The following is a 12,015-nucleotide window of genomic DNA, read 5'->3' as shown; positions in this document are numbered from 1 at the left end:
GCTAAACCTAGATAGTATGGCAACTGGTGAAGATAGTCAGAAAAACTGGAGACAAGAACACCATTTAAGATACTGTGCAGAATTCTACATGCAAAATAAGGAAGTAGCAGGGGAGAGGAGATAAGTGGAAAGATTCAAAAGATGTTCAGAAAGTGGGGTCAAAAATAAGGAAATGAGTGAGAAAAGCAAGGAAGGAAGGAAAGGAATAATGAGGAAAAGAAGGAAAGAGAAGAGTGAAAGGTGACTGCAGGTTTCCTATGAGCATTCTGGAGACTGAGTGCCATGCAGGTACAGAATCATAGGAAGTCTCAACCTTGTGTTACACTTTGCCCTCATCTTTAATCTTACAGCTGCAGAGAGTTTTCAGTTTACAGAGTTCAGTCACAAATACCATTTCATGTGATCCTCACAGTAATCTTCGTGGAGTCATCATTAACTGCATTTACTGAGGAAATAGAGTTTGTGAAAGGGCTTACAGGCCAGGAGAAATGGGACACAGTGAAGGAAGCAACACAGTGGCTGGAACATAGGACGTGAACTAATATGAGCCAGTCAGAGCTATAGAATCATGTAGAATTGTACAGGGCATATTAATAGTTTTGAGCTTTAATCCTAAGAACACAGGAAGACATAGAATGATTTTAAGGAATAGTGACATAATCAATTTTATGTTTTTAAAATACCATTTCAGTGGATATCTAAGGAGTGGAGAGGAAGGGGGTAGAATAAAGGAAAGAAGTCAAATGGCTATTGAGGTAGTTATAGTGAAAAAGATGGCAGCTCTGACTAGCATGGTGGTGGGTGGAATTAAGTAGATAGATTTGAGGTATATATTTCATCACTTCCACTTTTTGTTCATTGTTGTTCATCACAACATTCACTTGTGCAAGAAGGCAAGAAAAAGGTGTAAACAGACATACTGAATAAAAAGAAAGTTTCCTTTATTTACAGATGACCAAAAAAATTTATGTGGAAAATCCCAAAGAATGTAGAAAAAAAGCTACTTGAATTGATAAGTAAATTTAGCAAATTTGCAGAGTATGGGGTTGTTATTTAAAAATTAATTAAGTCTCTCTTCTAGCAAAGAACCGTTGGATATTGAAATTAAAAAAAAATAACATTTATAATAGTATCAGAGATAAGTCTAAAAAAATGTGCCAGGTTTGTATGATAAAAACTACAAATAGGCTGATAACAGAAATAAAAGAAGACCTAACTGAAGGAGAGCTATACCATGTGGATTGACTGGAAGATTTGATATTTTTAAGTTGTAAATTCTTTCCAAATTGATCTATAAACTCAATGTAATCTACCCAAAATTCCAGTGGGCTTTTTTTTTTTTTGGTAGAAATAAACAAACCGATTCTAAAATTTATATGGAAAACCAAAAGCCTAGAAGAGCCAAAGCAATTTTATTAAAGAAGGGCATAGTTGGAAGATTTATATAACCTGAGTTCAAGACTTAACTATAAACTCTGAATATAGTATGGTATTGGTGTAAGGGTAGACATATATCAGTTAAACAGAGCCCAAAAATAAATACACATCTATGGTCAATTGATTTTTGACAACAGTACCAAACTAGTTTAATCGAGAAAGGAAAGTTTTTTCAAAAACTCATGCTGAAAAACTTAAGCATGCATATTAAAAACCATAAACTAAACTATAAACTAAAACTATAAACTAAAAAAACACAAACTAACAAAAGAATAACAAAAGCTCATACCTGTAACCATTAAAAAAAAGAAAATAAGTAGATTCTATAAATATAAAACCTAAACCTATAAGAGTTCTATAAGAAAACATGGGAGGAAATCTTTGTGGCTTTAGTGATGCAACCATATTTTAGAAAGAATATAAAAACATGTGATTTAAAAGTTTGATAAGGTAGACTTCATTGAAATTAAAAACTTATTTCAACACATTGCTAAGAATGTGAAAAGGCAAGCCACAGACTAAAGAAAAATACTTTCAAAACGCATAGTAGATGAAAGACTTCTACCTAGTATCTATGAACTCTTACAAGTAAATAATAAGGCAACCTGAACAAACACTTCACCAAAGAAAGAGGAACACAAACGTGAGATTTTCCATATCATTAGCTATTAGAAAAATAGAAAATACTACTACAATGATACACCATTATATACCTACTCAAATGGCCAATGTCTTATTTTAAACAGACAACAAAAATATCCTGGCAAGGATGTGTAGCAACTGAAATTATAATACATTGCTGGTAGAAATCCATCATGGTACAGATACCTTAGAAAACCTCTTATCATAAGATCTAGTACTGTAATCATTTCTTATATATTTATTCAAGAGTAGTAAAACCATCCACACAAATACCTGGATGGTTTTAGTATCTTATGCACAGCAGCCCCAAAGTGAGAATAATTCAAATAATCATCCATGTATGAATGCATTATTAAATTGAGATACATCCACACAATGGAGTATTACTCAGGAACAAAAAGGAATAAATGACTGAAAGTCAACAACATGATTCCATTTATAGGACATTCTGGAAAAGGCAAAACTATAAAGACCTAAATCAGATAAGTGATTTCTAGGGGCTGGATGTGGGAACAGTGAATTAACTCAAAAGAGGCACTAAGGAACTTTTTACAGTGATGGAAATACTCTATATGGTGATGATCATGGTTATGTATTTGTTGAAACTAGTGGAATTATTAACCTAAAATGGCAATGTGGTTTCAGTTCAAAATAGAGTCTTTACATTCACACTATAATAAGGACTAACTCTCATGATTTTCTATGAAAAGTATATAGAAAAATATTAGGACAATTAGTTAGAAACTATGCAGAGGATAATTGAAGACCATATGATATTATGGGGAAATATCTTGAAAAGAGAGTGTGAGATGTAGCTTTGCTCTGCAAATGAGTACTAACAATTATTGGGATCTTGGTTAAGACTTTTAATTTGTGAGTATCCACATTTATGGGATTTGTCTTTCCCTAACATCCCTTTTGACTTTGTCTGATATATTGTGATAGGGTGGCCACCAGGAGCTTGCAAAGTAATTCACTTAAAATTTATTGTGATTTAATTTGAAAACTACTTTTTAAGCATACTAGGTTCTGGGGATGCAAAGCCCTTAAGGAGTTCCCAGTCTAACGGTGAATACAAGTAAGTAAATAGATTGACAAAACATAAAAGCTGAAACTCAAATAAAATGAAGAGACAGATGCAAATAAAATTTACCTTAAGGCTCAAATATGTGTATATTTTTCATGTGATTAGATTTCCTGCCTCTACTGTCTACATGTACATAGAGTGTAATGTATATTATCACCAAAAATTAGGCTCTCTCACAAAGCCCCATTTTTGGAGCGCATCTATTTATGTAATACAAAATTATTATGAAAAGCAATTCTCTTTTATATAACATGAGACAAGCAGAAAACGGTCCTGGTAGGTTATTTTTATGTGTTGCTACTTTCAGCTCACCCCTGTATACACACTAAAAAGGAGTTTCTAGAATCTAATCTCAAAAAATAAGTATTACATTGTCTACATTATTTGCACCCACCTGCCATGTGACCATAGTCATTTGCTTGTTTTATTAACAACAGATAAATCAAAGCCCTAAACTTTAATAAAATATACCTACACTTGTGTGTGCCTGTGCCTAAAGTCACACAGTTAGGTCAGTAAGTTTTCTGGATTGGGCACATACCTTGAAACAATTTTAAGTTGTTTACTTAATTCTTATCTTGTGGACCCACCAAGAGTAATCATTTTGGGGAAAAAAATATTTCTTGAAGTCGTGACAAGGCATAGAACTCTGGAAACCTTTCAGGATGTCTTACCTGGCTTGAGATGAGCAAATGGGATTTCACCAGTGAGAAGTTCCCAGAGACACAGAGCATAGCTGAAGACATCAGCTTTGATGGTATAACGTGTGCACTGCGTGAACACCTCAGGGGCCATCCAGCGGAGGTTCTGTGTGTTCAGAAACATCCACAAGTCATTTGCCAAGTGTTTAGTCATCCCATTGTAGAAACAGTGCTCTTCTCTGTGAGGATTTGGTAAGTGTTCTCCCATTGTTCTCAGAAGATATAAAGATAAAATAACACTGATTACCCTGTACCATGCAATAAGCTGATGTGTTTATACATTAATAACATGTTTACTATCATTGTTCAGTTTTACAAAGGCATTTTTGTTAATCATTGGAAGATCATGAAATTCATAATCATTCCAAAAATATTGCAACAATATGAATCATCAAGTAACCCTGCATCTTGTAAAATGATCACAGCAGCAGCATTTTTTGTTTACTTCTGAGCATCTTTCCCCTAGAAGCCTTATAAACTTATGAATAGCCAACCACGTTCATCCAAGAGCTCTATGCCTCCCTGGGGGTTAATCACACCTTTCCTCCTTTAGATCTTCAGGTTGTAGTTTAGGAAGCCACTAAATTAGACCCATAAATAATGCTCTCATGACTGAGGAGAGTTAGAGCCTTAGAGGAGTGCCCAGGACATTCTTATGAAGCAGATAGCTCACTGGCAGGATCAGGTCTGTCATATCTCCTGTGTTTGCCCAGTTGTGTTATTTCTGAATATGGTTTGTGCAGTATTCCAGGAAGAAAACCTATAAAATGTTATAGTTTTCTCTGTATGAAGTTTTATATTCATGTTTTGATGGCATTATTTACATTCTTTTCACTTGCAGTTATGTATTTTTTGGTTTGAAATATAAGTTTGCATTCTGAGATGCAAATGGCATACATTTGGTTGATTTGTAGTTTAGGGGAAAGAGCACTAGGTTTTGAGTTAGGAGAAGAAAATTCCAGCTCCAGCTCTACCATTCACTATTCGAGCAGCCCTGGGCAAGTCTTGTATGCTCCTGGACCTCGGATTCCTTAAGGGCAGAACAGAAGAGGCAAACCCTTCCAGCTCTAAAATCCCATGGCTCCATAACCTTATCAGTGAACTTCACCAAACACCTTGTTTCTTTGTATTTCCACTGGAAGAAACCAGCATTCTTTTATAGCTCTTACTGAAATTCTATGTAGAGCTGGCTGCTGATAATTCTTTTCAAGTGTCTACCTTATTTTGAAATCATGCATAATTATAGCATTCTAAGAATATATGTATTCCGATTATGATGCTTATATGCAATTCTTCCACATGGGCTTTCACCTTCCAAATAGCCTCCACTTATGTAGCAGATTATGCCTTGTGTCACAACATTGCATAAGTGGAAGTAGGCATACGGTATGCCCATTTTCCCACAGGGGAGTAATAGAGTAATTAGCCAACTTACATGAGGCCACATAACTAGTAAGAAACAAAATAGCCTTCAAAATAAATCTAGAGTAGTGCTGTGCTTAAAGACTGTGCTGCTAGGATTAAAAAAAAAATTACTTGCTGTTGGTGAAATTCAATTCAATTTCATTCAACAAACGTTTATTTAGCCAGAGTCTGGATGTATTTGAGAATCACCTGGGGGAAATTTGAAAAGATACAGGTACCCAAGATCAACCCCAGGCCAATGAAATCAGAATTTCTGGGGGATGGGTTCAGGCAAAATACTTTTTAAAAAGTTTCTGAAGTGATTCCAATGTGGTGCCAGGGTTGAGAATCACTGATCTAGCTATCTCTGTGTCTCAGGTACTGTGTGTCCTATCAAAAGAGGACTCATTCTTCCTCTCTTACCTCATATCTTGCCATTCTCCTCTTGCTCACTCCACTCTAGTCATTCTGCCTTTGAACACACAAAGAATTTTCCTGTGTCAGGGCCTTTGCACTGACTGTTCCCTCTGCCTACATTGCTCTTCCCCTTACATGGATGACTCCTGGTCAGGCCTCTCATCAAATGTTATCTTTCCCTCTTACCCTATCTAAGTGATACCCCCATTCTCCATTCACATACTTGCTTTGTTTTTACTCTGTAACACTTATCACAACCTGATACATATTTTGTTGATTTGTTCAGTGTCTATCTCCTTCTAGTAGAATATTAGATCCATGGGAATAAGAAAATTAATTTGTTCACTGCAATATTCCCAGTTCCTAGAAGGATGTCTGGCATTTAGTAAGTAGTCCATAAATATTTGCTGGATGAATGAATGAAATCTAACTGGGGAAACCAGACATGCCTAATCTCACTTACAACATGGTCCATGATGTATTTCCTGCCTTCCTCTCTAACTCATCTTTCACTTTTTCTTCCTCACCCAGAGCATGCCAACAATGACAAGCTCTTTGAAGTTCCCCCAGGAAGTCTGATATTTCTCATCCTTCCCTACATCTTTGCTCATGCTGTTGTTCATTCTACCTGGCACTCTTTTCTGTTCTCCCTGCACCTAATTTACTCCCATTCATCCCAAGATGCTCTGTCACACCTTACTTATCACAGGACTTCCATACTGCTTTAAATCTATCTGCTTATTACTGTGTTTTCCCCATAGAAAATGAGCTCTTGACATCAAGATTTTCTTCACATTTTGCATTCCTGGTCCCTTGCACAATGTCTGACACATGGTAGGCCCTCAATAAATGTTTATTGACTGAATGAGTAAGGGTACGAATTAGCAGTACAAAATGCTACAAAAGCACAGACAGAAAAATGCATGGGGAGGAGGCAGCAGGTGTGTGTGTGTGTAGGGGGGGGGATGTTATGGAAGGGAAGGCACTTACAATGGATAAAATTTCCTAGGCCTTGCAAGACCTTTCTAGGTGAGGTGGAGTGAAGGACTGTCCAGGCAGAGAAAGCCACACTAGCAGAGACACAGGGATATGAATGTGAATGGCCTTTTTGGGGAATGAGCAGGAGGCTTGTGTATTAGGGTGTGGGGGACTTGAGAGAACTTACTGTGGGAGAAGAGGTCACAGAGGGGCCCTGGGCCAGATTTGGGAGGGCAGGAGGCTTCCAGGCAATGAATTTGGATTTTGGCCTGTGGGTACTGGGTATCTGTGATGGTTATAGGAGGAGATGAATTGTCAGAACCTAACACTTGGCTGATGTTGCAAAGAAGGAACTGGAAGACAGTACTGGAGTTAGAATCCTACTTCTAGTCCAGAAAAGGGATGATGAAGACATGAACTGAAGTGGAAAATGAGAGTTTGGGATGAACTTAAAACAAGCATGCAAACAAACAGAAAACATGCATCTGTGGAATGCATCTGTGGAAGCAGAAAAAGGAAGGAATGGGAAATTACCCTAAGCTTAGGTCGTTAAATAACACACGTGGTCTAGGAAGAGAAGTTACTTTTTTGGGGGAGGGGAGGAGAGTAAAGAAGGGAGCAGGTAATGATTTTAATAGCAGACATTTTTGAATACAATTATGTTTGCTCCAGATGTTAAAACTTATATTTTAGTTAAATATTAATACTTGGTTATATGCCATATTACCTTATAATGCTGAAGCAGAAAAAAGTTGTTACTAGGTGCTGGTTAACTACAAATTCTATAGTTAGTTACTGATTAAATGTTAACTCTCTCCACTACTTAATAAGAAGATCTAAAAATGAAAGCCAATTAACCATGCCTGCTTGGTACTTTTTTCAGTTACATCTGAAATAAATTCTGTATTATTTTATCCATCTCATTTTCCAGACATATATCTAATCTATTTTTCTGGTACAGCCTTGAAAGAGTTCTTTTGAGGGCTTCCTGAAAATAAAAACATAAAACTTTATCCTGCCCCTGGGACAATGACAATGCTTCCAGTTAAAGCTGCTCTCATCTCACTTCCTGTCATGCTGAGTTTACACATTTTAATTGTTTCATAATTATAAGGAACATAAGCAGCAGCAAACCCCAGGTTGTTTTGTCATGTTGTCTTCATCCAGAGACTGTAGAAATCTTGATTCTGATGGAAAGAAAAAATGAATTCGTGTTAAAGAAAACATCTTTAAAAACAAGATCAAAATCACAACTAAAATTTTGAACCCCCTAGAAACCTCTTATTTAAAGGCTTACTTCCTTTCTTGTAGCTGGGTATATCAAAGAGAAAAAAAACTGAAAATAAATGATATACTTTTAAAATTCAGGGTCACTGAAATTTGAATGATTTAGAAAAGTATAGCTGTCAGTGTGAACTGCTTTTTCAGCTTCATCATACAATATGAGACACCAACTAAGAATGAAGAAAGAAACTGATGTCATTTGGGGATTTTTCATGGAAATCTCTCACCTCCAAAATCTGCCACCACTGCATGCCCGTCCTCACAGAGAAGAATATTGTGACTGTAAAAAACAAAACAAAACAAAAACAGTGAAACAAAAAACAAAACACTGACTTTGAGTAAACTTCATTATTTCTGAATCTGGTGTCTTAAGGAAGAGGTTGATAGTTATCATTTGTTTACCCAGAGGCTGAACAAGCTGCAAAAGACTGGCAGAGATCTTAGGTTAGTGACTCTTATTTTTTTTTTTTTAATTTTGCTAATTCAAAAGGAATATTTACAAAATCATTTTATATCTAACTTGGAAAGTATACGCAGTGTCTCACTTTGGATAAGCCCTCTAAACTTGTCAAAAAGACCCATTCGCTGAAGATCAGTATTTCAGCTCTCTGTGGTTCATTTGCTAATACAATTGTTAACAGGCAGGGTCAAAGGCATCCATGAGCATATGAGAGCCAGAGCAAGGGAACCAGCTTGCTGGAACCCGAAGCATAAGGGCAGTTCAAGTCAGAGCCTGACATGAACATAATAAAAGGACCCTTTGTGGAATAAGTCTTGGCCAACATGTTCTAGCTACACTCCCAGGAAGAAGGAGTGTTTTTAAGCCTGATACTAGCTAAACCCCTTTTTAAGGTTGTAGGGAGAAAAAGTTATAAAGATCACCAAAGTCTTTCCAACCCAGAATTCAAGCGACATTAAGAATGTCCTGCCTTTTCAAAAAGTAAATCAAGGCTGAGACAGCCCCCAAAGAGGTCATTCTTCCTCCCACATATTGGTAAAATGAGCTGTGGGATATCTTATGGATGGACAAACACATCATGATCCAAGATTGTCACGGAGTGCTTCTTACTGAATGCTTATTTCACATTTGCCTTGTAAATGAGGCATTTCAGTATTAGGAGATCATCCACTGGATTTCTTTTAGTGTCTATAGGTTATACTATATTTATTGTATTTGCTTTATCCTTAATTGTTTTGCTTTGTGATCAATATACAGAAAACACTATTATTTTCTAGTCCTGAATAAGACCCAAATAAGATATTGAATTCTTTACATAAATACTTTCTGGGGCTGACTGCGGCGTTATAAGAAAGTTACTTTTGAATTTCCCTAGTATCATTAATGAATTTTATTTCAGTAATATAGACTTAATCCTCTTTCAACTACTTAAAATCTAGAATATGTTTAAAGCCAATTTGCTTGGAAAAACCCAGTGTAGAAGTAATCAAGGATGTCAAAACAAAACCCCCAGGATGCTCTCTTTAACTTCAAATTTATCAGTTGCAACATATGATGAGACAACTGTCATAAGAACTTGATAGCATCAGGAACTCTCTGGAAGTTCAAGTATGACAAGAAAATGCATCTGATGTTGTACCACCAGATTCTCTGAGGGATTTATGGGAGTTTCAATACCACAATATCTTGGTCTATCAAGGATATGGGGTGTTACATTTTAGAGATATCATTAAAACACATATTGAGCATGGATTCCCTAAACACAATACACCTATATGTATAGCATCTTGTCTGTTATTTTATTTTAATTTTGATTAGTTATCTAGAACAGTGGTTATTAAAAAACATTTTGAGGAGCATAATCTCAACATATAATATAGATTTTTAAATGGAGCTGTTCAAGTTAAACAGAGGGAAAGGCTCCCTGAACCACCAATTAAACATTCACTTTTTCCACAATAGTAGTCATCAAGGTAATAGCTTAAAACCATGGATCTTGAGAAGCCACCAGATAAGTTACATTTGTTTGGAATATTTATTCATTTGTTTGCTTAAATTTCTTCCAAAGTAAGTATTTTATGTTATTAAGACTGATTATACCACCTAGCTGGAGTTGGGGTGGAGAGTTTAGCAAAATTTTACTCTTTTATCAAAGAAATTTCAATGAATTTAGTCACTGGGCCACCCAGTGCATCACAGTATGAGAAGCAGGGTATGTCAGGAATCATGCAGGGATTATGCTCCTTGCTGTACCTCCAGCATTTTTAGCACACATACATTGCACAGGAGTATTCAATAAACATTTGTTAGCAAATAAATTAACTAAAAGTAACTGAAAATAGACAGTCATGAGTACTGTTTGAATACCGCTCATCTGTCTGCTGATAAATATTTAGAATTCACAGAATCCTACAATTGGACGAGACATTAGAACTAACTTAGTATAACCCTCTTAGTTCCTGCAGAAGTCTCAAGTTCAGAAAACTTAAGTGTATCAACAGAGATTACACAGGTAAGTAGTAACAGTGAAGACGCAGAATCCAGTTCATGTAGGCCATCATCCCAGATCTTAGAACAGGGACTGGCAAACAGTAGGTGAAAAATGATTTTATGAATCATCTTTGTGTTGTGTTATGGACCTTTCCCCCCAAGGACAATATTTACTTTCCTCACATTATCAAGACACTCTGAGAGATGCAAAGTGAGGTAAGTTATAGATTTCATCTTCAAAGAACTTATAATCAGTTGATAAAAAGTAAAGATGAATGTGGGTTATGTAAAAATTCAGAAAAAATAGTGTAGGTTAAAAAAGGAAATTATCTTTGAAGTGGGCCTTGAGAGACAGTCAGTAACTCTATAAATATAAATTGGCTAAACGTGGATTATATACCAGGAACTTTCCTATATACTGGGATATAGTGGATATAGGCAAAGCGTTTGTGAGCTTATGTTGTAGTGAGGAGGAAATGAGGCAGATGAAGGGAGAAAAAAATCCAAGTTGGGGGATAATCTTAGTAAAGGCCAAAAGTTGGGGATGCCTGGAGTTGGTATCAGGAATTATAAGAAGAATATACTTACTAAATTAGACAGTGCATGCTGGAGAATAATGGAGGAAAATCAGGTGGAAGTAGTATTGGATTATTACAAGGAAATATGAAAGCTGGGAAGGGAATTCTAGGCTTGATACAAGGAAATAGCACATTTTTATGCATAGGGTGCAATGCTCTGAAAGCAGAGAGATTAGCCTTCAAGAATAATTTTAGGCCCTGGGTATTAAGGACAAAAGTAAAAAGAGTGGAAAACAAATAAGATAGGGTAAATCCATCAAAACATCTAAAATAAAGTGTCTAGATCTTGGGATAGCTTAGATAGAGAGGACAAAAAAGAACAGAAAACCAAGGATCATCCTTCATCACACTAGGAGTTTTCTAGTTTAGAGTTCTTAAGTACAAAGCAATAAAATATCCAATTAGAAAGGGTTGTCTTACTAAAAATTCTATGAATTTTTATGAAAAGGATAATGGCTGACTTGGGAGGCTGAGAAACTTGACTAAAGTCAATGTTGTGCTTGGCAAGGCTGGACTCACCAGACAAATAACTACTGTTTTTATCAAATTGAAATAACATGCAACATGAACTCTTATGTTCTTTTTGTTTTTAAAAAAATTTTTTTAGTGTTAATTTATTTTTGAGAGACAGAGAGAGAGGGAGAGACAGAGTTCGAGCAAGGGAGGGGCAGAGAGAGAGAGGGAGACACAGAATCTGAAGCAGGCTCCAAGTTCTGAGCTGTCAGCACAGAGCCTGATGCGGGGCTCGAACTTACAAACTGTGTGATTGTGACCTGAGTAGAAGTTGGACGCCCAACTGACTGAGCCACCCAGGCACCCCTGAACTCTTGTGTTCTTAACAAGCAATAGCAAATTAAACAAAACAAAGGATGCAGCGACAATTTAGGACACTGGACAATTTGAGTTCATAGCAGCAAATGGGGCCAAATTCCAAAAGGGAATCTATGCAAATAATATTGCAGAACTTTGGGAAGTGCTGGAATAAAAGGGAATTTTCTACTTACTTCAAGATAGTCTTCTGGATTTGTCCACTCCTTC

The 12,015-nt window shown here is 36.3% G+C and overlaps 1 protein-coding gene across 3 annotated transcripts in view; it reads right to left on the bottom strand.

The window, feature by feature from the left end:
• Nucleotides 1-12,015, bottom strand: part of TNNI3K (TNNI3 interacting kinase) — a 283,164-nt gene that overhangs the window by 91,934 nt on the left and 179,215 nt on the right. For all 3 annotated transcript variants that reach the window (XM_027058869.2, XM_053214232.1, XM_053214234.1), the window contains 3 exons: nucleotides 8,178-8,230; nucleotides 7,801-7,853; nucleotides 3,841-3,973 (listed from right to left, as the gene is read on the bottom strand). In XM_027058869.2, the coding sequence (XP_026914670.2) occupies nucleotides 3,841-3,973; nucleotides 7,801-7,853; nucleotides 8,178-8,230 (239 nt within the window). The remainder of the gene's footprint in view (nucleotides 1-3,840; nucleotides 3,974-7,800; nucleotides 7,854-8,177; nucleotides 8,231-12,015) is intronic.

Source organism: Acinonyx jubatus, chromosome C1 (assembly GCF_027475565.1).
Source record: "Acinonyx jubatus isolate Ajub_Pintada_27869175 chromosome C1, VMU_Ajub_asm_v1.0, whole genome shotgun sequence".
NCBI classification, from domain to species: domain Eukaryota; kingdom Metazoa; phylum Chordata; class Mammalia; order Carnivora; family Felidae; genus Acinonyx; species Acinonyx jubatus.
The sequence above is the reverse complement of the archived record's forward strand: the minus strand, read 5'-3'. Positions and strand labels throughout refer to the sequence as shown.